At 43.9% G+C, this 27254-nt stretch overlaps 1 protein-coding gene across 2 annotated transcripts in view; it reads right to left on the bottom strand.

Moving 5' to 3' along the window:
* fgd5a (FYVE, RhoGEF and PH domain containing 5a) overlaps positions 1 to 26949 on the bottom strand; it is a 36565-nt gene extending 9616 nt beyond the window's left edge. For both annotated transcript variants that reach the window (XM_030420828.1, XM_030420829.1), the window contains exons 1-12: positions 25967 to 26949; positions 21428 to 24146; positions 14381 to 14498; positions 12556 to 12614; positions 12138 to 12168; positions 9289 to 9440; positions 8576 to 8732; positions 3506 to 3596; positions 2966 to 3016; positions 2696 to 2754; positions 1899 to 1970; positions 1646 to 1714 (exon numbers count right to left, since the gene is read on the bottom strand). In XM_030420828.1, coding sequence (XP_030276688.1) covers positions 1646 to 1714; positions 1899 to 1970; positions 2696 to 2754; positions 2966 to 3016; positions 3506 to 3596; positions 8576 to 8732; positions 9289 to 9440; positions 12138 to 12168; positions 12556 to 12614; positions 14381 to 14498; positions 21428 to 24146; positions 25967 to 25976 — 3588 coding nt within the window. In that variant the 5' untranslated portion in view covers positions 25977 to 26949. The remainder of the gene's footprint in view (positions 1 to 1645; positions 1715 to 1898; positions 1971 to 2695; positions 2755 to 2965; positions 3017 to 3505; positions 3597 to 8575; positions 8733 to 9288; positions 9441 to 12137; positions 12169 to 12555; positions 12615 to 14380; positions 14499 to 21427; positions 24147 to 25966) is intronic.
* Between the last annotated feature and the right edge of the window lie 305 nt (positions 26950 to 27254).

Below are 27254 nucleotides of genomic sequence, written 5' to 3'. Positions count from 1 at the left end.
GTAGCTTCTCTGTGTCGCTGAGGTGACTGATGGCTTTCATCTTCACTGTTGCTTGGATTCTCTCTCCTTAAAAGCCAATAAATAAGAGCTGACCCACTGAAACTGTCCACTTCAAGGGAGCAAATGGCTATATAACCCTAAGTATCACCTCTCTACTGTTCGGAAAGATGGCCAGAAAGATGGAACAGAGCAAAATAAATGATGAAGGACAAATAAATCCACACGGCTACATCATATTCTATGTGGATCAACTAGAATGAGCCCAAATCATAAATGCTGCTCCTGCGGATATGCAGCTCAAGCATAACTCACAACATGAGACAGCACTGATTGCTCATGGAACAATAGAGTGGGCTTCACTATTTCACGTTATGTGTTTGTGCAGCACCACCACCCCCTCCACCACCACCTCCTCCTCCCCGCATTCTACAGGGTGTCTGGCCTTCACTTTGCTGTCAGTCCCCTCCCAGTACACAGGAAGCCAGCATCCAGTGACCCACACCAAACATCCTGCGAGGAAGTGGGGCCCTGGAAAACAAATCCTGAGAGGGGAGGAGAGGAGAAGAACGGAGAGGGAGGCCCTTTCTTGATGGGTGTGGTGCCGAGCGGAGGTCTTGGAGCCTTGGCCTTGCGCCCTGCCCCTCTAACCTCACCTACCTTGCAGACCGACCTCCGCCCAACATTCCCCCATATCTTCACCGCTGAATTTGTTTTCACCACTGATTTAATGATATGGCAGGTGTTTTCTACTATGGTGCATGACGTTGAATCACTGATGTAGCAGCGGTTGGTAATCTTACAAGCTAATGTTAAACATCCCAGAATTCTTCAAACCCACAGGACTTCCAAAGATATGTGAGGGCATAAAATGAAACGCAACTGGACTCTTGTCTTTGAATATGTCTCTCAGGGTAAATATCAAATAGCTCAAGTTGAATAGTCCACAACTCATCTCTGGAGCTTCACAGCAAAGCAGCGTTGCAGCATTCTCCTAAACAACTAAAGCAGATGGAGACTCTGGTCTTCAGAGCCGCTTCATGTTTTCTTTCAGTTGTTTTCTTTCTAAGTCCCCATCTTATTAAGTTGCTTAGGAGAAGGCTGCAATGCTGATTTGCTGTGAAGCGCCAGAGATGTTCTGAAACTTCACCGGACTTTCCATCGGCATGTGGGAGAGTTAATAATGGCTTAATTTTAAATTTTTAGGTGAACCTGTCCTTATCTTTGCAGAGGGGCTGGAAACAGGGAGAACCAGCCTGTCTGGCTTTTTTCAAAAAGTTACACCTCCAAACACCTCTGACGCTCATTAACACGTTGTACCTCATGTGATTATGATGTGAGCTTGCCAAGAAAACTACAGACTCCAGGAAGTAACTGAGACCTGCCAAGAAGTGGCCTGCGAACAAATTGTGAAACCGAATTTTACACAGATGAAATATAAGGTGTTAATGAGTGAACTTGCTAGTGGTTGAATTTTATGATCAGAGCCAGGATTGCAGTTTCCCTCTGCTTTCAATCCAATGTTAAGCCAGCAGACAGATATGAGACTAGTATAAATCTTCTTATCTAGCTCTCACCAAGGGAGATAATAAGCATTTTTCACCAACTTCGCGGCCTAAATGTGTGTCTGTGGAAATAGAAATATTACCAGAAACAAGTGTCTGGGCTGCCTGCTTTTCTTCGAGACCTTCATAAGTGTGCCTTCTTTGACAAACATCTGCCAAAGAAAAAAGAAAAACACACAGAGAAAAGGCATGAGAAAGACACGTTAGGCCATCAAATTGCTGCTCACATTAACTGGACCCCAGAGGTTTTGGACCCTGTTAAAGCCTTAAAATCTAAAGACTGTCATGAAAAGAGCGGTGTGTTGCTGTGTTTTGATAGTGGAACATGCTGCTCACCCTTCCAGGCTTCAGGAGGTCCCTCTTGCCCTTCACGCTGTACTCTATGTGGACCAGACGCAGCAGGTTCTCCTGAAGGGGGCAGAGAGATGGAGGGAGATTATCCAGTGATGGACGGAAGAGAAGACAGAGGATGAAACTGTCCCTGTTTGTTTGTGAATGAAAGGGAGGGAAGGCGGAAAAGGATGCGATACTGAAAACTGAATCCGTGGGGGAAGAGATAGAGGGAGCCTGTGTTTTCACTGTCTGTCAGATTGTGAGTGTGTGTGTGTATGTGTGTGCGTGTGTGTCAGTCCATGTGCTGTGAGAAAGAGAAAAAAAGCGAGTGTGATAAACTGAGGAGGGAAGCCAAAGTGGGGCTCGACAGTGAGAGGCGAGAGAGACAGTGGGGGGAGGGTGAATTATCTCCATGTACTGCTCATGTTGGAGGGGGAGTGTAAGTAATGTCCACCCTCACACTGCTCCCTTTGTCATGATACACCTGGGACTTTCTGATGACCTCATCTTTCCTCGCCCCTTGCGTTAATCAACAAGCTGCGGAGGCCGGCGCCAAAGAGCGATAGACCTCTCCTTCGCTCCAGCATTTGATTTAGAAGAGGGGTGCACACACAGGAAAAACCTCAGCTGTCTGACTCCTTCACGCTTCCTCTCCATCAGAAAATTGCTCTTTCATTGCCAGGCGGAATATAAAGACGTGTCTCAATGACGGCACGCTGGGCTGTGAATATGTCCGACCCAACGGGAGCTAAGCGGTCTCAATGGCGTAAACACGTGGAGTGTATGCACAGTAAACTCACCCCCTGTTTCAGATTGTCGTTGGCTTGGTCTGCCACCTCGGACACGATCACCAAGGCAGCTGCAACACAAACAGAGACAGAAAGAGAGAAAGAGAGAGATTTATGCACAAGTGGATTCAATAAAGACACTCAGTGACTGTTGCTCAACAACTATGGCCTGATACAAGTCGAGCAGCTGCACTGTGTATGTGTCAGTATGTGTCTTTGACTACTGAAAAGACGTCATTGTCGCGGTTATGAATATCACAGAGCTCCATTCTGCAGGTTTACCTTGTGTGTCCTCGTATTCTTTAGAATCAGGAGAGAGGTTGTTCAGGTAATCTGGAGAAGACGGGAAAATAAAGATATGGCACTCAAACTGATGCTCAATAACAATAATGGGGCCAATCTTTTAACTGGCTGTGAAGTGCAGCTTGTTAACTACACAAGGCTGATCCACAATAACATGCTAAAAGTCCAATCTGCTCTAGCATCTGTGAATCTGAAAGTGAGTGTATGTCATTTTTAAGAGAAAAAATAACCCATTTTACCTCGTACACCTTAAAAAACATATATTTGTTAGCAATAAAACACATTCTTGGTCACCTAAATACGTTTGCTGCTACAGCTTTACTTGGCTAGGTAGGCTACGTGAGCAGTAGACTGTATGAAAAGTAGCGAACGGTGGCTGCTGTTAACTAAAGTCAGTGCGCTTGTACCGTTTCACTGTGTTTTAGCAGCTATTATTATCCTATAATTGTTACTACTGGCTGCTATGGCTGCTGTTCAGCAAAATTTACTAGCCTACTTGCATGTGTGTTTGAGTGTTACCTGTGAGCAACATTCGATATTGAAGCACCCTCACTATAACCTGCAGCAGCTGGTGTTTCAGTGGGACTTCAGCTTCCTCTGGGCTTCTTGTCTGCACACACACACACACACACACACACACACACACACACACACACGCACACAAAACACACACAAAACCACATGAATTTGATTTTTGAGAGGTAAATATGCAGGTATTCTAATCAAAAAAATGTTTGACAGATGTCAATTCAGATTCACAAAGTCCCTCATCTGACCGTATTTCAGAAAAAATAAGCATGCTCATTAATGGCAAGAGACAAATTATATTTTGATCTTGTTCCCTGATGCATATATGATGTTATCTGAAGTTATTTTACAAGTCAAGAAAGATGAATAAGATTATGGCTGTATTGACAGCTGTTATTTGAAAGGAGAGTCACTCAGTTTGTGAGCTAATTAAAACAGCTCTAAAGGGTTTGGGTCGTTAGTTTTGGAGTTTTAAACAAGAAGGCATCATGTATGCAACTGTTTCATGTGTAATCTTTCTAGTTACATATTATTCTTCAACTGTTTAATGACAAATTCAAACTGTCTTGAGTTGAAAATGCCTCTTTTGAATTGACAAACATCAAATGTGAAATTCATGGAACGATTAAAAACGTTTTTTTTATCACCCCTCTCCTTTATCCGTGTTTCCTGTCTATCTCATCAAAGTCAATATACAATATAGGCTAAAAATTGAATGATCTAAAAATTTAATACACTACTGCTACCTGATCTGAGTGAAATGAAAACCTTCCCTGATGTGTTATCCCACCAAAGGACCCCACAGTTTCCCTGAACTGCCCACGCTAACCACAACTCTATGTGTTCTATTTAATACGACGCTGCAAGTCAAGGTCACAAGTGACCAAGGCAACAGTGTCGGACCGGCTGACCTTCACACGTCTTTCCAGCACACAAAAACCTGAACAAGTCCCATTCTTCTTCTCAGGGCGAGTCATTTGCAGGTGAAAGGGGACAGAAACTGGCATAATCAAAGAGAGCTTTGGAAAATCAATCAGGATCTAATTGTCTCTGACAGGTATTTATGCCCTGAGCGGGAGAGGAGCAATAGGACACACACACACACACACACACACACACACACACACACACACACACACACACACACACACACACACACGAGCAGTCTTTTCTAATCCAATGAAGTCCTATCCTACATTAGAGAGGCACAGATAGCACCCTGCGGGAAACAGCATCTTCATCTTATTTACGCTGCACACACATAGACACACATACACACTCGTACACACACACGGGGACCAATGCAGACACACACTTTACTCATCTCAGATTCATTCACAAACACATGCGATATATTATTGATGCCGCCCTCCGCACACAGGCACAGACAGACCTTGGGCTGGTGATGAGATAACGGCGATTAGGCCTGTAAAGGGGAGGGAAGGGATGTGACTTAAACACACCACTCTTTGTCTTCATTACCACAGTCTGGAGCGCAGGAGTCAAGAAGTAAAAGAGAGAGAGTTGGTGCCTGGTTTAATGAGGAGGGCTTCACGAATACTCACTTTCTCTTTTTGTTTCTTTTTCTGTTTTTTTTTTCTCCTTAACTTCAGTCCCCCAGCAACCCACTGTTCTCCCACTTTTATGTCTTCCTCCTCTCTCCTGATCTCTGTGCGATGCATCCAGTACAATAATAACCCTCTCCATTATTAAACCCGCTTGGCTTCCGAACATCCGCTTCTCCTCGAGTGTCGCTTGCAAATTGTCATCCAATTGACACTTGTTCGGAAGAAGTGGCTTTCCAGAGATGGTAATTAGCGCGTGGTTTGTTTGGGTGAGCGAGCCAAATGGAGGAGGGGAGAAGAGGGAGCATGCGACGCCTCGTGCTGGGAGATAAACACGTACGCACACACACACACACACACGGACCAAAGAAGAAACACACCTTTCACACTCTGTCACGGCCAGCTGATTTGCTGCCTGCACACACACAACTGATCTAATTGGGGAGTTGTAAAGGAGGCTGCTTCTCTAATTAGCTTCTGTCTGCCTCATTGCCCAGCTGCCTTTACAAGGAATTCACTCCATCGCTCTCCCCCTCTATCGCTCTCTGTCCACCTGCTGCACAGCCTCTTCCACTCCCCTCCTGGGCTTCTCGCACAGGAGAAAAAACACACACACACACACACACACGCACAGGCTGTACACAAACACAGACTATGACATGAATATAAATCCGAGCTGGAGTGCTTTGGAAACAGATTTCATAACCAGTTTCACAAGATCCACTCAATTTGTGTACGGACATGCCCCTTGCAAAACAATCAGACACAAATACGCAGAGGCCAAAAACTCTCCCAGAAAAAAGAGGGGACGCACACATGTTCACACAAACACACACACACACACACTCACTGTGTCGGCCAATGTTTATAGATGGTGTGGTAAACACGTAACGGGGCTGTGGAGAGGAGGCTTTAATCCTGTAAGGCTGTAGCTCTGATCTGATCAGGGTCTGAGGCTACTTCATCACTGTCACCACCACATCCACAATGAAATTACTACCACTTAAACTGCTAGACTTTGGCTTGTAGCAATAAAAAAGGAGGAGCAGGAAGGTTGAGGAGAAAGAGGTGTTGAGGGCGGTAAAAATGGTAGCTATTCTTGGAGATTAAACTGTTTTAAAGTTGACACATAGTGCTAATTTTCAGGTTCATAAATGTATTCTGCGTTTCTACTAGAATAGATTAACGTGCGTTAGTGCTCATAAAAAACACGCCAGTTACCTCATACACACAGCCCTGTATCCTCCCTCTGTCTGAAATGCTCTGTTTTGGCTCCTGTCTCTTTAAGGCCCTTATTGGTCAGCTCACACATGCCTGACCCAGCATCTCTAAATCAAGTCTTACATGCCAAACAAGCCACTAGGCATAAATCATGCACACAAGGAACATTGCGATGTCGCAGAATAAGAATTAAAGGCGGGACTACTGACAAGGCGTTGTTTTCTGTGGGAGAGAGCAGCTCCTGTTGGTGCCGACTTTGACCTTCCTAACTTTTAATATCTTTTACATGCACACAAACCTATAAAACCCAGAGGGAAAGGAAAAAAAAACAAAACAAAAGCTAAATACGTGTCCTTTAAATGTGTAAACTGAAAACACCCAAATCAGCATCTACACTCCTGTGATGTATATTGACTTGTGAAGCGTCACACAGCCAACGGATAAATGACCTCAGTAGTAGGTATAGTGCATCCCCTGACCCGCATGATCTTCCTGGCGCTCCCTCTGCCCTCCTTCTACCTCATTACAGCAGGCTCTCACACACTGTGCAATTCCCATGGCAGTCCTCTGATTCAACACAGCATCCATCATAAGTGTGGGAGGGTGAGTTGGACAGACCCCCATATTACAGTGTTATATGCAATATGGGAAACATAAATACATTATGGAGCGTGTACAAGCAGTGGCAGGTGGGGTGAATTGGCCAGTGGACTGAGAAAAGGTTACTGAATATGCCTCTGGGTGTTAATTTGAGGGGTGTAAGATGAATTACATAGACACAACAAGCTGAGTTTCATTCTGACCAACCTCCCTGCGGAGAAGACGATATGTGTCCGTAGGTGAGATGATATCCTTTCATACAATTATCCTTCTTTGCAGATGAATCCATTTATGGCTACTTCAGATAGCAGTTAGTGGTTTATGACGGGAGATTGGTGTCTAATATCTACTTCATGATGTTAAAATGAAGTGGCAAATAATTGACTTTGATCAAGGTTACCAGGGGCTAAATTATTAGCTGGCATTGACCGAGTGTGAAAACATGTTGTAATATACTAGAGGTCAGTGTTTGCTGAACACGGTGACGGTTTACAGTCTTCGTCTCTCACCTCCACTCCTCTCTGTTTACATTAACTCCAGTGGAGTCTGGCAGAGCCAAAGTTTTTCTGGGAAGGGGCAGCTGCTGTTGAATATTCATGAGCGGAGACAGTTGGTGCCTTGTCCGTTCGCTTTTCTTATCAAGCGAGAAACGCCTGGAACCACTCACGGTCAACCAGAGTACAGCATGGAACTAGTAAGGTGTACCTTCTGGGAGAAAGCTGAGCTGAATAGGTAACTTTGTGAACTCCAAACTTGAATGTATGAGCATTCTCACACAAAATGAAGCACTACAATTGGACATAAACTCTTTTTAATAACCCAACAAGGATCAAATTAAAATGAATCATTTTAATAGTTTTATTTATGGTGACCTATGTGCAGCTACACAGCAGTTTTAACTCTGTAAAATGTGAATCAATTTTATTGATTAGGACACAGCTGCATGAAAAATAGAAATCTTTTTCTGTATCCCTGTGGTCTTATCTACAGGCTCCTTAATACCCCTTCTTTTTGTTTAAACTAACTAATTGTATTGTTGCCAGCTGGGACTATACCCTCTCCTATTCAACATAAGGATATGGTGTTGATTAAGTGGACTAAGGATACAATCTGTGAACCACTGTGGCGGATTTAGAATGGGCTTTTGGTGAGTCCTGATCCCAGCACCCAAATCCCACTTCCCTGGCCTCCAGGGAGGATAAAGGATGAAGAGATCAACGCTGGACAAAGAATGAGTATTTGGTGTCGAGTGGGAATAAAATATGCGAGCATGACAGTGGAAAGGTCAGTCCTAGCGAGAGGAGCGGGACAGAGAGGGTTTAGAAAGGCCATTATCTCCCTGTGGAAGCTGGGTGACAAAATCTAAGTTGAGAGCCGCTGAGTGGGTGCCGAGGGAAATACACGGCTCGATCTCTGCTCCCTGCAAACACCCACAAGGCTTCACTTTCACTCCGCAAACATGGAACCTGAGATTCGAGTATGTGACTGTCAAAATACTCCCAATACTACCAGTTCCACTTTGAAGGGGATTTTTCGGTATTGGGCAGTGCAGTCATTGAAATAATAAACACATACAGACAAATGGGAACAGACAATGAGACTAATGTTGGCGGGAGACACAGTTAGGAGTTGCCTTCATCTGCTCAGGTTCACGTCTGTCAGCTCAGTGCTTTACCTCAAACTTCTTGACGATGGTGGCGAAGACCGGGTTGTTCCTGCAGCTCTCCTCCAGTAAGGACATACTGCGATCATACTCTGAGATATACGTGTCAAACACTCTAAATTCCTCCCGACGTGACAGGATCACATCCACCACCCTTTGGCTCTCCTCCCTACACACACACACACACAAATCAGAGATTAAGACATCGACAGAAAACACGACATTAATAGTGACTGCGCTGCATCATGATCTCTGCAAGATCATCATTTGTTCCTTTTATGATAGTGAACCATTTTAAAATCTTGAGTCCAAAAAGAAGTTATTGCTGAGGTTCTCTACAACTGTTGTTTTAGTTTAAAGATAATAGTTTGACATTTCCAAAAATATGTTGTCCACTAAACATTCAACTAGCAGCACAAAGCAACCAATTATTAATATTACAAACTCCTGGAAAAGCATTTCTGTGCAGTGGTGCTGCTGTAGCTGCCACGCGAGGCCTCTTGGTTGAAGAATGACCTCTCAAATTATTACATGCATTTTAAAACAGGGCTAGGAAAGTGTGGAATAATTATTTTGACCTCGGCAGAGAATGAATTATGACCATGGTGGAAGTCTCTTTACTCTACATCCGCACTGCAGTAGTCTGTTTCAACTCTGTGTGCAGCTACATTTGTGCAACACACCAAAAATGAAAACTGAGCAGTAACCTCTGTTGTGTTTCTCACCACTGACTGATGCGCTCCTCCAGCTCAGTAAGGATGCTGCTGTGGAGGGTGTACACCTGTGGGAGTACGCCCAGTATCTCCCCTAACCTCTGCTCCTCCAGCACAGGCTCCCCTTCCTCACCCTCAGCCTCCGTCACTGCCGACCTAAAGTCCTGCATGAGAGAGAGGGAAAACAGGAGAGGAGAGATTTTCAGTAAGACAAAAGAGTGGGGTAGAAAAAGAATGTAAAAGCGAAAGGAATGTGAGAGGAAGGGAGGGTGAGCAGGAGAAATGAAAGGCATGGAGGAATGAGGAATGAAGGGGGGGGGGGGTGAAAAATGGAAGGAAGGAAGGTTAGATCCTCCTAAACATCCTTCCTGCCACCCTCCCTTCAAATCACCTCAGCGCCTTCCCACCTCTTTGGGCTCTGTCCAGGCATTCAGGAAAGGCGGCGTTGCTTGCACAAGAGTTACACACCAGGTGTTGTTGCATAATGACCTTGGTGCTCAATGACACAATACTGTTTGTATAGTCCCCACTTTTCATGTCTAAACTAAAAATTCCCTGATATACAATGAATTCCAGTCCATTCAGCGCACATAAAACATAAGCAACAGGCATTAATGGCTGTAGTCTCAGAGACTAAGAGGACTACAGTGAGGAGTTATGGCACATGGGAGCGAAAAAAGCAGGAGAGAGGTTATTTATCTACTCAGCAAATGAAGACGAAAAATAGAGGAGAGTGTGTGAATCGATAGATGGTGTCATCGCATTTTTAAAAGAAAACCCAGCTTTCTCTGCCTGGCAGAGTAACGTTCATATATACTGTATGAAGCCTTGGTGTGTGTGTAAGGGATAAGCGCTGGGAGCCCATCCATCCAAGTTCTGTGTAAAGCACAGACATAAAACAAATAGAGTTGTCTCAGTCGGCTGTGAGATAATGTGGTGACACCGGGCACTCCAGAACATGCCGTTGATCATGCACAATTGATCGCATGCAAGTTAACATTCATCACATCTGCCGGGGAGAAGAACAGCTACTTTAACAGCTCTGGTTGGCTTGGCCTAACACACACACACACACACACGCACGCACACACGCACACACACACACACACACACACACACACACACTGAGATCCATGAATGAGAGGAGCTTTACTCTCCATTTCGCCGCTCCACTCCACACCTTATCCCTGCTTTCCTCGCGGCAGGTCAAGAAACAACGTTAAGCAGTTGGCGGAGCCGCCAGTCATGCTCGGTCATAACTCCAGGTCACGTGTTACCGCCAACAAGAAAAAAATAATAAGCCCGAGCCTCATATGTTAGAGGGAAAGTCCTTTAAAAGAGGAGCAGGGCCTCCCTTCCTATGTAGGGACAGGCTCTGGAAATTCTTTGTATTCTTGTTATTCCTTATCAAACAATGGAACAATAGCTCATGTGTGCCTCACACTTAACGCTGCTCCTGTGTGTCCCCCCCCCGCCCCCACCCCCAAAGAAAATGTGTGTTTGTGTTGCTGGAGTGTTCCCCAGCTGAATTACTTGGTTTCATGCTAATTATGTCATCATCCTGCATCAAAAAGTCACTAATATCGCGACGCATCACTGTTAGAAGTTTAAGGAACAATAAGACACCTCAGCGCTTATGCATTATGCAACAGCGTGATGAAAAAGCCCTCAATGTCACCTCTGAAAGGTGTCAAAAAGATTCAATTAACTGGTGTGGTAACACAGAAGAGGGGTGCAAGCCAAGGTTACTCTGTATGCATGAGGAAAGATCATTTACGTAGAATAATAGATTGGATAGTTCTGGCTATATAACTGACAAAATGTCTCGTCTGATGCACGGATGCCCATATTGACTTGCAGCATATGTTTCTGTCTGTACTTGCAGAAGCTAATTAGTATAATTGAGCGTCCTGATGAGATTGCAGATTTATGATTATTAGAGGGCTCCATTGCATAATATTTGCATTAGTTGCAAGTTTAATGGCATCAGATTACACATTACACAAATCTGCTGCTTTTGTGCTCACGGCAGGCTTTCATAAATCACAGAGAGGGCACGCACGTCAGAAATCCAGGTTATGACCTTACTCAAGGTTATAAGGTACGGTCTGACTGATGGGCTTCTCTGGGTTCAATGAGTCTAGCTGTCAGGCTTGTACAGGCAACCATCAACGTAATACCTACCATTCTTTAAGAGGTGTGACCACTCCTGTGTGAGTTTAATTGTTTTAGCTGTTTCAGTATCATTCCTGTGGTATTTTTTGGTAAACATTTTTCTGTGTTCCACATTCTGCAGGGATGTGCTCTTATTTTGACAGGCAGTGAGTGAGGAATGATGGAAACAGATGACAACAGTTGGCTGTGATGCATGGCTGACCTCAAGAGGCTTACGACAGCTCACCTTTCAATCCTCTGCCCTGCATTAACACCCGTAACTATTGAGAGGCAAATTCTCTATTACAAGTTCAATCTGGTCATACGGAGCTCATACCATACATCCAACACAGCCAGTATAAAAGAGCCTCATCGTGACCTTTAGGTGGCAGACTGCCAGCTGAACTGCTTGCGTATCAGTAGAGTAACGGTACAAGGACAGCACCAGCGCGAGCGCCTGGCGGACGCTCGCTGCGTCATCTTGCATACTGACCACACCAGAGGACAACACGTCAACTCTGTTAAGACCAGGAAGTAGATCTCGCTGCAACAACACTGATAAACCTGAGCAGAGCCTTGCAACAGGGGGGGAGGAGGAGGAGAGGAGGGAGACAGAGACTGGGGAGCAGACACACGAGATGTGATGTTATCAGTGGAGTTTCAAGAACATTTCATCGGATTTGAAGCCGCTCACAGAGGTCTCTTACCTCTTGAAGGTGCTTGAGGGCGCTGACATGTCTGGAACAACAAGAAGAGAGAAACATATGATTTAATTGAACTGTGGCATGACATGACAGCCATCTTCGCAACTGTGTTAATCTTTCTACAACACTTATTAAATTACTTATATTATGCATGAAGAGAAAAATACATCGGGAGAATGGTGGAGTGTGTAGCAGGGCAAGGGCAAGGCTGAAGCATTTCTAAGCTACACAGGACACAATAGGTGTAATTGGGTGTCAGCTTCTCTGCATGCAGCTTGGCGAATCAGTGCACAAGCAGGAGAGATAAAGTTGTAAAGAATAAGAGAGTAGGGCCACAGGAAGACAAAATCTGGACGTCTGTGTGTGATGACATGCGGGAGAAGTGCGCAAACGGGGAAAATCCACGAGTGCAGATGCTCACATTCTCTCGGAGTCGGCGAGCTCTTTGGCGACGTAGAAGGCTCGGGATCGTCCATCAATCTGTGTGACAGGGAGGGAGATGAATGAACACAGCTAATGTTGAAAGGCTCTCTGTAGGCACTTATCCCTCTCAAACATTAATAGGAAGAGCAAGGAGAGTGGCGAAAAAAGCAAATGTCCTCTTTTGGTCAAATTTCTGCTGTCAAAATAAGACTGATTGTTTCATTACAGTGCAGCGTCAACGCAAAGGCTTTCTCAAATGCGGACTTTTAAATTTGAATGCATTATTTATGAGAGGCTACGTGTGGTGACAACAATGCTGCCCATTGATTTAGAGGCTAATCACCGGGTCTCTAAACATCCGAGCCAAAACATAACATTGAAGCCATTTAGAGGGTTTACCGGCAGAGCTCCTGCGCTTTATCAGTGTTATTTTTTCCTATGTGGGGCATTTCACAAATACTACATTAAAGGCGAACTGATCTTTGTTTCCTAGAAATAAAACCAAAACAAGCTGCCGTTAGATTAAACTGGTACCGGGTCTCTCTGGTCCCCTTCCTCTCTGTTTTTCCTTTAATTCACTGTATCTTTTTTTATTTGAAGAAGAAAACAAGGAAATGTGCGCCACATGATGGGAGCAGGGGGCTGAAATTATTGTGGTGGCAGCAGGAAGGGCGTGGTCCATCTCTCAGCTACTGTTAAATGGCTGCCGTTTACTGTACGGAAGTCTGGGTGATACATTTTAACTGCAATGCCACAGCAGTGAATCTGTAGTATGTAAGCCCCACAATCAAATGGATCATTCTGGACCTGCATGTCCCACACAACATCTGATTCTGTCCTATTTTTATGCCATGATATCATTTTTTATAATCCGAATTGTCCATTAGTAAATTAAGACCTAATAACACAACAAAGCAGACTCAGACTCAAGTCGTTTGGTTCAAGTCTTAAGTATTTCTTTCCTTGGGCAAGGTCAAGTCAAGTTACCCATCCCCCAAAGACACTGTAGTCCTACCCAAGGCATCCTGTATTTATAAAGAGAAGTGACAAGGTATTATTCTTGTCAAAATAATATTATTAACTAGTTTATGTTGCCTGTTCAAGTACTATAAAAATGGATTGGATTTATATCATAATTATTGATATTTAATGAAAACAATGTGACAGTAATAACAACAGTAAATAACTTCATAGAAGCTTATTTGTTTCCAGTAATTGAATGTAACTAACAAGATGTACCCAAGCACTGTAATTAAGTACACTTTTGAGATAATTGCTCTATACTAAAGTATTTCCATTTTCTGCTACTTATACTTTCACTCAGCTAAATCTATTTGCGCACTAAATGTATTTGATAAATATGACTGAATGTGATTTTGCAGACCGCTACCTCACAGCCAAAGTCGCAGTTAATTTGAATAGCAAGCTGATAAAATAAGATGCTCACTGAGTCTGATAACCACAAAAAATCTGAATGCTACTTTTAATACTTAGGCACATTTATATTTACATTTAGAAATTGAAAGTAGTAATGTTTCACATGACATTCTTCCTCCTACTCAAGAATGACATTTGGGTACTTTTTCACAAAATAAAAAAATAAAAAATCCCTCACTTTTACATGTAACATGCTGACAAAACCTTAAAAAAAACCCTAAAATTAAGTCATGATTCATTAACTTCGAAGTCCAATTTAAGTCTCAAGATAGTAAGTTCAGTTGCAAGTTATCAAAACAGTGACGTCGACTCAAGTCTACATCTCTGCAATAAAGCATTCAGTATTTGCTCATCGCTTCCATTTGTCTCTGTAGCCTATATCTCACCTGTCGGTCATAACTTTGCTCCGCCACCCCCTCTTCCTCCTCTGAGGTACGCCCGTGGTCCTCATCCGCTGACAGCCCAGCAGAGACAGTGTTCATGGGGAAAGGCTCTGTGTAGGCACTGTCAGGGGGAAGAAAAGACAGAATAATTACAGCAAATATGATTATTAAAACTATAATAGCATCTACACTGCAGGATGAGTGGATCAGCATTGTTTAAACCATAACTAACGACACTAAAAATATCTGCAAGCGGGAATACAATGAGGCTTTGAGGATGCACATTCCAGATAGTGCTTTTACAGTAAAAAGCTGCTGTTTTATCTTTGCACCAGCATATTCTCAGAACACACCGAGCAATACCCCAACTCCCCTGTAAATACATGTTTTTCCTTTCCTGTGTGTGTCTCTGAACATTTCCACTCCTCATATATAGTCCTCCAGTGGCACACTGTAATCCCCTTTCATGATTCATTCTTCTCACAGATGGCACGGCTGTGTCCATACACTGGTAATCCTTTTGTGCGTTGCTGTGCCTGAGGGGGGCACGCTTTAGGTCATTCCACATGTAATCCTATTAAATGCTACCTGTGGTAATTATTAATGTCCTCTGGCCCATTAAGACCCATAAACTGTAGGATAGTAGACCAAATTGACATCACCAGGATGATATCGGGTTTGCAGGCACTCTCAAAGCAGCTATGTGACAACTACAGGACAGCTTATACTGTACATGTAGGATACAAAGTTCACCAGCAGTTCAAACTTAAGAGCTGAATCTGTGTGCAGCACTTCACATTACACGGGACAGACTTACAGAGAGATGCAGAGTGAAGCAGATAGAAAATGAATAGAAATGTGCTTCTACAAGGACACTCAGACTTCTTATCCAGACAACTAAGAAAAAATCATGCTCTTTCCTTCTAACTGATATATTTGATGACAAAAATGATGACAGGTTGTCTCATTTCTTATGTTTTTGCCTGATTATCCACAGGAATATGAGGAAAACAAAAAAATTGTATCAGAAATGGAAAGCATTTTGGACAGGTTTTCCCTTATTGTAGTGTCACACAACCTGAAATGATTAGTTAAATGATAGAATAGCTGACAGAAAAAAAATCAACTATTTTGATAAGCAATTAATCTTTTCCTTTTCAATCAAAGCTGCCAATTATTCTCTGCTTCCAGCTCTTCAATTTTGACGATTTCCTCCTTTGCTCCAACTGAATATATTTTGCCTTTGTGACTGCTGGACAACAAGACAGGCATTTGGGCTTTAGGAAATTGTGGAAAATTGTGATTTGTTTTCCCTTTTTGTCTGGCATTTTATAGATTATAATGAATGTTGGTCCCGATGTCTTAAACAGCCCCCTGTGTGCGTACAGAGTAGACGGCTATTAGAAGAGCAAAGGTTAACAGAGTTACCGCTGGATTTCATCTCCATTCAGACATACTCACACTTCATGAGGTTTACACTAAACCACACACACACACACACACACACACACACACACACACACACACACACACACACACACACATACACACACACACACGCACGCACACACACTCTTCAGCCCTATTGGGTGGGCTGAAGAGAGCACCTACAGGCCATTACTCATGGTTGACCTCAGAGTAGACAGGTCAGCCTGGTCTGGGCTCCTGGGTAATGTTGGAAAAGGAAAGAGAACAGGAGTGATGGGTTTTCTTTTAACTTGTTCTTAAGCTCTGATTTATTCTACGAGTGAGGGGAATACCTTCATATGTCCGTCCAGTATGAATGCACCGCAGGCTCTCACCTTCACCTTTTCACCCTCCACCATCAACAGCACCATGTCTGAAAACACACTGTCTGCGCTGTAATTTAATATTTTGTCCAATTTGTAACAATGTCTCCCAGGAGAGCCCAACAGCCAACTAAAAAAACCTTACCATAAGTAGTTACACTTGAATGATTTCTTCTTTAATTTGCCACTCAATTTTCTTGGACAAAAAACATTTACATTGATATTGTAATCTCTTACATACCAGCCCATTTCCTCAACATCAAATCCACCAAATGGCTTAGTCGGGCTCTAGTCAGCTCATATTAGGCTTCAATATTTAAACCTTCATATGTGATATTGTAATATGGTAATCCGTGAAGCCCCTTAACAAGACCATTAAAGTGATGCTATTATGCCGGCAGAATGCAATGCCTTTTATAACACAGCAAAGTTAAATCTACTGTGTCAAATTCAGGACACAATGACTCTGAGAAAAAAACTGTATTCCGCCAATCTCCTGTGGATTTGATGATGCTTGTAATATGTAATTCAATTGAGCTAAACACTGAGTATTAAGATATATATTGGCCGCAATCCGACAGGCTTTTTATCCATATCTAATGGCACTATTATAGGAAACAGGAGCAGCTGAAGAGGTTCATTAGCCTGCTAACTATAGCAGATTGGGATACTGATGGGGGTGGATTAAGAGAATGGGAGAAGTTTAAAGTTGATTGCTGCTTTAACTGATGATGATTACATGTAGCCTGTGGCTGTTGTGCTGCTGCTGTTGTGACATGTGTGATGAAGTGATTTAGGAAGATTTCGGCAGTCTGACTGCTGCTGCCTCACCTGTGATGTGATGGAAACTGTCTTTGGATAGCTTTAATGAAATGCTAGGATGATGTTATGCTGCTGTTTTCCAGGCTACAACTTGTTTAAAGGTAGGGAATCTCACAAATTAGAATGGATATGATGGATGATGATGGACTGTGAAAATATGAAGGGACATTAGGCCGTATTTCAGTGTAAAACAACGCATTTGATGACCCATTATCTAATATTAGCATTCAACAACTTCCTAGCTGACATTAGCAATGGATTACCAGTGTGTTTTACTTCCATTCTTAAATAAATGTATCAAAGATGAGGGTTGATTTTAAAGTTAATTATGGCTTACCTATCATAGCATTTAACACTAACACAAAAAGTTAGCTGTGAAGTGGTTGGATGCTAACTTTTATTGTTGTCTAATAGTAGCTAATGGGCTGTCAAATACGCTGTTTCACCTTCCAATATGGCCAAATTTCCTTCAGTTTTTTCTGGTTGCTGATTAATCGGGAAACATGAAATGACAACAATTAGTCTTATTCCATATGTTTGTAGGACTTGCAACCTGAAACAAAGCAGTATGACATTTGAGCTACCCACCCTGAGCATCATGTCAGGGTACAATGGCCGCCATATTATGAATATGGTCTATGAAAACACACTGCCTGATAACACAGACACAAGCTCTCTTGACCTGGTAAGTCTAATAAATACATGAATAAATAACTCTGTAAAAATGCCTCAATCATGTAAATACAAGCAAACTAGCCATAACGGACGTGCCTCAGTCTGAAAAGGCTAACCGATGTGACAGTTGCTCTTTACTGTTGAAGGTGTGTGTTTTTTGCCAACTGGGTTAGCTTTGCTCAGGGGCTGTGCATTGTGCTACAAGCAGCTACCTGCTGAAAAAAAAAGGCTCACAGGCTACGTACTGTGAGCGCACATCGTTTTCATAGCTAATAAGAACACACCTACCCTTTTCATAATGAATGTAAACAACAAACATGGCTATTGTTAGTAGTCACTGCTGTCAACTAGCATGTTAGCACTGGGAAACTTTGGCTCCACTCTATCTGCCATTCATGTACGACTAGCTTGCTTGTAGCTCTAGCAATCTGCCTTGCCTTGTGAAATAATGTGAATAACTTACCAACCCTAGCTTTGATTCTGGGCCACATGTGCAACAGTGTTATAACCCCCTGCACACCTCTATTTACAGTTGATTTATCCTCTGTGCCACAAGAGTACTTTGGGGTGTATCCAGTGAAATACTGGAGGCATTCCTGAAAAACTGGAGCAACAATAACAGCAGACCTGGCATTCCTGAGGGGACCACACCTCATCTTGTTGTTCAAGGGAGAGTCTGGGAACCTCCACCCCGCCACGGTGACCCCCTTCTCCTCCTCCTCCCATCAACCTATCTGTCCTCTCCTGCCTCCACCGCCCTGCCTCCCGCCAGAGCCCCGCCCTCGTCCTGCATTTCCTGTAAACAGGCGGGTGGGAAGCCTCTAGGCTGGGCTCTTCCTCCCCGGGGATGACCTGGCAATGACCTCAGAGTGCCTGGCACCAGACCTGGCGGGCCAATGACACACCCTGTCCACCACCTCGCCACACAGCACACAGCCACCACCCAGTACAACAATGCACTTAAGATGGCTCCCTCATCACTACTAACACTAACATAACAGTGGGTGGAGGAGCTGTTTTAGAGGCCATGGCAGAGCTTTGTCATCACTCTGAGGAGGTTCATGTTGAACTGTTTGGAGTAAAATTGATGCCAAACGGTGAGCTAGAGATATGCAGTTTTGCATACACTAGCAAGATCTTACTGACCATATCACTATACCCCCCTAAAGTTAACTATGTGCAAGGGGACAGAAACACATTTGCATCATTGTTGCAGGTCTACATGAAACTGCTTAAAGTTGACATGAGGAACACTTAACGGGCGCTAAGCTGAGCACAATCACAGATCCTGGGCTTTTTTTGTGTGTGCTAAAAATGCCTTTTTCAACACTCATTTGTTGCAACACAGCTACTTGGCAAGGACAATTCTGCTGAGACGACATTCCCAGCTGAAACCTCATCTTTGATAAAGCAGCACTGAGTTGTGACTTAGTGTGCGTGCACATATATGCACACACACACACCTACAAACAACCACCTTGGTTAGCATTGTGATGAATCATTAGCCTTTTCTTTTTCCATTGTACATTACACGATTTTGCTAATGAACATGTCTCTCTGCTTAGCCTGTATGCTTTTGCTGAAGTAGTGTCTGAATGGTGCTATACATTAATCACACAAGTGGAAACGAGCCAAGCCTGTGGCACAGCAGCTTTGTGAGTACCCCTTAAAATGCGTGTCTGCTACTGTAGGCACGGTCCTTTTGTGTGCAGTGCTCTGGGGCCATTCGGTCATTTTCCTCACCACAAAAATCTACTTTTTCCTCTGCCGGTCTGAAACCACGCTGACTGTTGAATGTGTTCTCAATAAATCACTGCCATCGTCGGCAAGGCAGCCCAGGACGGCGGCAATGTCAGGCTTTGAACAGAGTTTAGCGTAAGATGTACACACAAAGGCAGGGACAAACATCTACACTGACTACACATGACTTATATTGTGGGCACACATGTATATACACTCACACTCAAATAAACATAGGTTTGTATAGTGTCCCCGGCAACTGAAGCATCTCTAAGCAGAATGCAACGAAGGCTAGGTGACAGGACAGACCTCCACCACACAATGAGCCACATCGATAGCATCACTGGGAGAAAAAGAGCCCTCACTGAGGGACCATTGTATGGGAGATGGACGTGTTTCAAATGTTGAGATATCTTTAGAGTGTAAGTACACTGGAAATCATGGTATAATGTCTACTGCTGCACAGAATGTCTGGGGGAAAATAAAACCTCTGAGCTCATATGAGCTGCGAGCTGAACCCTTCACTACATAGGCAAAAAAGTTATGAAAGACAGTAGCTGCATTTGAATAATAAAACAAATCGCACTAAAGGAAACATTTCCCCCGAGATTATTCGAAGCCTTAAGCTCTTGGTAATGGCCTGTCTCTTTGACTACACACAGGTCATCAAACACAACTATTTTATTAAGACTGGGGAAAGACTGTGGCCCACAGCGGCTGAAGCTGTGGCACAAGCCGGGGTAATTTGGTACAGTCTGACCACGGTGAATCCTCACTCTATCACACGCTGCAGTAAATCCTGTGGCCCCTCAAGGGTCCAATGAAAGAGAAGCACTCGGGAGAGAGCCACTTTAATAAAAGCCCCCCTAAACTTAACCATAAGTGTCAGGTACAGGAGAGCAATTACACCAGAGCAGCTCTTGCTCCCTTTCTCCTGTTCTTACTCCTCCGCGTCCTTCTCTCTATCACTTTATCGCTATATACTCTTTGTTTCTTTCCTCTTCTAAACCTTCTATTAACACATCCCCTCCCCTTGTTGTCACCTTTTTCTTCATCCTTCTCAACTTCCTTGTGTGAAAGGAACTCCCCCGCACTTTTTACCACTTTTAATTGCAGCCCATAATGACTATCTCTAATGTGAATAACCTGAGCTCAGTGAGCTACCCAATTGCCATTACCTGTTCTATCACCTCAGACTTGCAGAGGAAGCAGTGGCGCCAGATGTGACCTCTAAATCCACCAAATGAAAAACAGGAGTAAGCTGTCCCACAAGCATTGTCCATCTTCCCAAAGCCACCGATGCCTGACAGAGCAGGCTGCTCATCTCTCACTGAACACTTTCAGACAAGAGGGGGATCCCATTCTACTCAGCCAGGTGCCCTCTGCTCATCTGAGATACAGTGTAAGAATATTTGTTAGCTGTTCAGGGGCCAAGATTGTCTTGCAGTGCAGATATGTCCAGGCCTAACAACTCAGCTGACTATTTTAAGACAGAGATGCACAGTCTCATATGTTCTCAAGACTGCAAAATGACCATAGAGGATGTGCATTGTATCTAGACTCTAATACTAGAGTCACCTGTGATCATACATAAACACATTTCGGTTTATTGTTGGAGACATCTTATCCAAGGCTGCACAAACAACTGTGCATAGCGGACAACATACTATATATGACGATACTAATATGTCTGTGATTAATATTATTCTTAATCCCAATTTCCACTCTAATATGATGTCTTCAGAGAGCTTGTTTTGTCTGTCCAGTCCAAACCACAAATATGTTCAAATTACCATCGTCAAAAACTAAGAAAACCTGCAAATATACATATTTGAGGAGTCTGAACCAGTAACCATTCAAGATTTTTGCTGAAAACTTTGTCTAAATAATGAAACCACTATCAAAAGTAGTTGCCAACTGATTTACATCAACCAAGCTATCATTACTGACAGGTGAGTACACATCTAAGTTTGTGTGCTTGAGATGACACAGAACCATTTTACTTTATTGAACTTTACTGTACCTTTCAGTGTCTGCTTTTGATGTCTGGGGTTTGCTTTCAATCCCAGGGAAACTGTTCATATCCACATAACCGTCATTGTCATTGCAGGTAACTGTAGTGCGGTTTTGGTCCTCAAAAAACTCAGTCACAGTGTGGGACCTGGTGGGTCTACCTGGGATCTGGATATTCTCATAGTCTGAGCTCATGGCTGGGATGTTTTCATAGTCTGAAGTGTCCGCACTGGGAAAGGAGATGGAGCGGGGTTTGGTCAAAGGCAGTGGCATGGCAGAGCGCCGAGAACGCTCCTCGAAGGACTCGACTCTTGAAACGCCTCTGCCGTAAGATTTCCTCCTCTGTTGGTGGATAAAGGAGGATGGCAGGTCTAAAGTACGCTGCTGGGGGTTCACTATGTGGGACTGAAGCTGAGGAGAGCTGGCGGTGCTTCTGCGATCAAGCTCTATGACTCTTACTGGGCCGTGGTGGCTGGACTCAGAGGAAGAACGCGAAGAACGGACACTTCCATCACTGAAACCCTTTGAATCTGTCTTTCTTTTAAATTTTAGGGCCAGAAAGCGCTTGAAGGAGGACTTCTTCTTCTTAGGTATGTCATTGGGTTCATGGTGGATCAGTAGGGATGGGGAACTCTTGGTGACTGGTCTTTTCGTTATGTATGCCAGCTCAAAGGGTGGTGGGATGTCCACAAGAGAGGTTGGTGTGGAAACACCACTGGATGATTGATGGCTACGCTGAGAGAAGCTTCCAGACGAGGTTATGACACATGGTAGTGAAAGGGTATCATCTTTCCTTCTAATCCTGAAGTCATCCTTTAGAGATTTGCTGATCTCTGTGGGCGAGATCAAGGACAAATCTGGACCCTCTGCTGACCGGGAATATAACAAGAAGCGTCGGGACTTCATAGACGGGATCAAACAGTTGACTGCAGGCTGCTGTGAATCGCTAAGAGCTTCGTTGGTCTTTTCCAAGCCCACCGTGCAGTAGTCATGAGTCTGGTACTCCGTCCCTGTCTCCTCTGGTACGGTTTCTGGGACGTAGCCTGGAACTTTCCCAGAATAAGAGCGTGATCGCGTGACAATGGTCTTCCGATCAAGTGTCACAAAGTTTTCCCCTTCTGAGTCAAACCCTGCCTCTTCATATATATGTTCTTCACTGTCTGACTCTGTGTCTTCATAGTAAGGCACGATATGGCAGTCCAGTTCTTCAATGTCTTCTTCAAAGGCCTCAGTGGTGTGGGCAAACACCACCCTGTTGGTGAGCTCTGGGGTGCGGCCCAAGTCTAGGTCTGATGGCACTGTGATGTTGCACAACCTAAGGCGAGGCTGGCAGCTTGCTCGCTGGCTGTTGAATGCCTGCTCACGTTTGGCTGTTCTCTCTTTTGCACTTTTTCCTTTGATATGCTTCTTTTCCGTTTCCTCCTCTTCATCGTCATCGCCTATCTCGACGTAATCCTCGGAAGAGACACCCTGCTCAAAGTCATCTGCTTTAGTGCAGAGTGAGTCGTCAATGTCTGCATACTCATCTGCTGACTCACTGTCCTTTGCTTTGTTTTTGTGCTGATCCGACTGATCCGTGCCCTCCTCGGTCTCCCCCTGCTCTAAGAGGGCTTGCTTATTCTCTAGCTTGTCCACATCATCGGATGACACATAGTAAGGTTCCTGGTTGGAAGCACCTGCTGTTTGCATTTCATTTGAAGGTTTGTCATCAGTATCATCCTGACTCCACTCTGGGTCAGCAGTGTCAGACACATCTCCTGGAAGAGCTTCAATGACTGAATAAGGCCCAAACACATCCTCAGTGCTGGAGGTGAATCGGAAACAGCCAGAGAGGTCCTTGGTGGCTCGTTCTGGTTGCCACACCTCTGTTTCAGCTTGGTCACATGACTCACATGTATCACTAGCATCATCTGTGGGGCCAATCACATCGTAGGGATACTCCTCAGTCACTGTTGGCAGCACGCTGAATCCAAATGCAAAACCTCCAGCTTCCAGCTCATCGGGACAGTGCGCACAGTCCTCACTTTGTCCACCGTCCTCTTCAATAATTCCAGTATCATGGTCCTTATCACCCTGACTGAGTGATTGTGTTTGATCAGGGTTTTCTTCTTCTACATGTTCATCTGAGTGTCCTGTAGAGGCACAAAGCATTTCAGTCTTTTCACTACAGCTCTGCTCCTCTTCTTCCACCTCCTCTCCTGCTTCATCCTCTATGTCAGCAGGAGGTGAGGGTGTTGATGTATTCTCATCATCAGTGTGATTGCCACCTTCGGGCTGGTTCAAGTCATTATCAGTGTCCTCAGTAGTGTCAACAGTGGAACCATCATCTGCTTTGACTGTGTCCTCAGAGCAAATGCTGTCGCCATCATTATCTGATATGTCCACTTCTTTTTCTGTTTCCTCCTCAGTTTTTCCTTCTGCTACGTCTTCTTTGTCATCAACCCCATCCTCTGCCTCACTTTCCTCCTCTTTGTCCTGATTCTCCTCATCCAATTCATGGAGATCTTCCGTCTCTCCATCTGAGTGAGCCAGGTCTCCGTTACTCAGGCTCTGTGGGGGGCAGGGCTCCCCCTGTTTGTGAAGCTTATAAAGGGGTTTGGGCTTGGGGGCGACGGGGGGTTTTGGACCGTGGACAGGGGGACCAGGCCTCGACATCAGTTTGGACTGCACTTTGATGGTCAGATGACTTCGGACCTTTGGTCGAGGGACTTGCAGTGGATTTTGAAAATCTGTACAAAGAGAGTAAAAGTAAATAAAAACTGCTTAATAACACTTTATTTATTTTCTTTTTACTGCTTATATCTGAGCTTACATAATGATAAATATGGTGGTACAGAATGCTTAGAGGAAGTTGAGTCACAGTGACATGCAGAAGGCTGCAGGGGACATTATCAGCAGGAAAAACAACAGAGCCACAGTGTACTTAGAGGAGGAACAATAACATCTCCCTGTCTGGGAAATGACACATGCAGGTTGGACACTTATAGCAGATTTTACAAATAACTGGCTAATTTTCATCGAAACTTTGAAGATGATTTAAAATGGCAACATTAGGGATGATCAGGCTGCTTTAATCTGAAATCACAACATCCTTACTTGGATTCAAATCTAGACTTTACTTGTAGTTAAGTGTTAAAATTGTAAAGTCATTAAAGAGAACTGCTTGTGAATTGTCATGAAACACACCCGTACCTAACAAAGTGTGTACACCCCTTGTCTCTTCCTGTTATTTAGTACCTGCCCTGACGCACATCCTATTAAACCCTGTGTGCACTCTTGGTATCTCTGACTGCTTTCTCTCTCTCTGACAGTCATTGTGTCTCTCTCACTCTCTAAATGTCAGTCCAATGTTTTTTGTTTTTGTTTTTTTTTAATGAAGATGAACAATAAAGTACCCTTCATTGCCATATTTCGCTTTCTGCCCCCACTGATACATATTTTTTCTTGATAAATGTCACCACGCTCCATCTTTTAAGAATTCCAGGTTCATTAGCTTTTCAGCAGAGCCTCCTTGAAGGTCTCTGCACAGGATGTCCACGGGGGGAAAGGCATTAACAGCACGGCGCCCCATCACTCCTCCATGAGCCTCTCTAGGAGTACAGATTTTCACAACACAAATGGACTTCCTTCTCGTCATTCTTCCCCCGATTCTCACGAAACTTACTCACACTGAAACATGCACACACACAATCACACACTTTTTTTTGCCTAAAAGGTCCTTTGAGTGCGTCAAAGAACAATAAAACAGGGAGAGAAAACAAGGGTCCCAGTCTGACAAAGCACCCGACTGCAAACAACAGGATATGAATTATGCAACAAGAATTCAATTAAAACAAATGTTTGAAAAACAAAGGAAGAGATAGACACTGGGACCTTGGTTGTGCCAACTCACAGGATATGATTTCAGTCTGAGCTCTCATCATGAAATGAAGTCTAAACTCCAAAAAGTGAAGACTATAGATGATAGGAATCATTTTTAAATGAAAGATGTACAAAAATACTATACAAGAGAACCATTTTCAACTTCTACTATTTAATAGATTCCGACACTGCACTTGCAAGACAGGTGACCATCTGCACAGAATGATGGCTTTGTCTACTTTCACAACCATGGATTATAATCTAATCTAACTCTATAAATAATCCCGGAACAGGGCATTTTTTTTAAGAGGAGATTTTCATCGAAAGCACATTTATCCATGGATATTGACTTAAACTCCAAATTTCTGTATATAGAACTGACCCAAGTATTGTTTCTTTATGGGGGGAAAAAAAATCTGTTGCTGTATGATTAATCTAACTGGATTATATCTCATTCAACCCATAGATAATAACTCAAATCGTGCACTAAAGCTGTGAACATCACTTTGCATATCAATTTGTAGTAAAATATATGAAAATATTTTCTGACAGAATAAACCAATTGCATTCATTTACATCGCCTCCACCCTTCACACATAAACACTCCCGCTGCCATCACTTAAAACGTAAAACATTTAAACTTTGGTTTCTGGACTCTTGACCTGATAGGAAAACACGAAGAACCAACCTGCGTTCATTGTGGGACATCATCATCCACGGCACCCGACAGTTATCCTCATGTTTCCCAGCGCGCCGACCGCGTCCCTCGAAATGACGTGGGAACTTAATCCAAATGCAAACACGCTGCGGGAAAATCAACTGGCAGAGGGAGAGCTGCAGAGCATGTTGTCTTGTTTCTTTTTCTCCAGTGGAAAATCAACTTGTGGAAGACGCCTGTGTTCGCAGAGTCGCAGCTGAGCTTTCAGTCGGCGTGCATCTCCAGTGCTGCTGCCACAGTGAAGTGGTGCGCTCTGGTGTGGAGACGGGAGGTGCTGCTCGGCGCTTCCTGAGGCAGGACTACAGCAGCGCGCCGGAACGGAGCGCGAACCAAACCCACTCTCTGTATGTTTCATGTATTCATTGCACATCATTACACCTGTGTTACTGTAGTTTTTGGAGCATCATGGGGCTATTATACTCACATCTGGTCATGTATTGTTGCAGGGCTGCTCCACAGATGTGTGGAACGGTGCCATGAACCAAAGGCAGCAGGCTAGACTTGAGTTGGGAACGACCAAATCCACTCAGAGTGAGAGATTTGGACTAGAGATGTAAGCCACGTTTACTTTCCAATCTTTCATTGTGCTGACAGACAGCTTTAAAGCTACAGCTACTGATTTTTGCACGGAGAATATTATTCCCTGAAATTAAATCTGCACACAGCACAGGTCCTTTGACTTTATACAGCTGATAACAGCTGGAAAGACAAGATCCTCACCTCCATGAGCTGCTCAAATATGTCACACTGTTCACCCTCTAAATGATGAACATCACAGAGGATTAAATATAGTGTAGGTCTATGAGATACTCAAGCATCGATTCTTCCTCGTGTTTTCTCCAGCATGTTTGCTCATGTATTGTTTCCTGAACCAGAGCAGCGCATAGAAAGGTTCCTAAAAGCAGTTCCCAAATACAGTATCTCTAGGACACCAAAGCTTTTGCGTTTGGCCAGGCTTCCTGGCCCGGCATCTGTTGCATGATTGAATGAATGCAACCCCTTTAAAAACCTCTCTTCATAACAGGAAACGGCTCTCCCTGTTTCCTGCACAACAGGCAACTCTTCCTTAGCAACAGATGGGAAAGGTTGGCGATGTTAACCCCTTAGGTAACCTCTCACAGAGCTGATTGAGTGGTGCTGTGTTGAGCCTGATGGTTCGAGGAACAGACAAACTTTGACCAGCTTCAGTGAGGGACTCGTGGCGGGCTTTCAAGGACAGAGGCACCTTGTGCATCACAGAGGGAGGCTGGGATCGTCG

Source organism: Sparus aurata, chromosome 6 (genome assembly GCF_900880675.1).
Source record: "Sparus aurata chromosome 6, fSpaAur1.1, whole genome shotgun sequence".
NCBI lineage: Eukaryota > Metazoa > Chordata > Actinopteri > Spariformes > Sparidae > Sparus > Sparus aurata.
The sequence above is the reverse complement of the archived record's forward strand: the minus strand, read 5'-3'. Positions and strand labels throughout refer to the sequence as shown.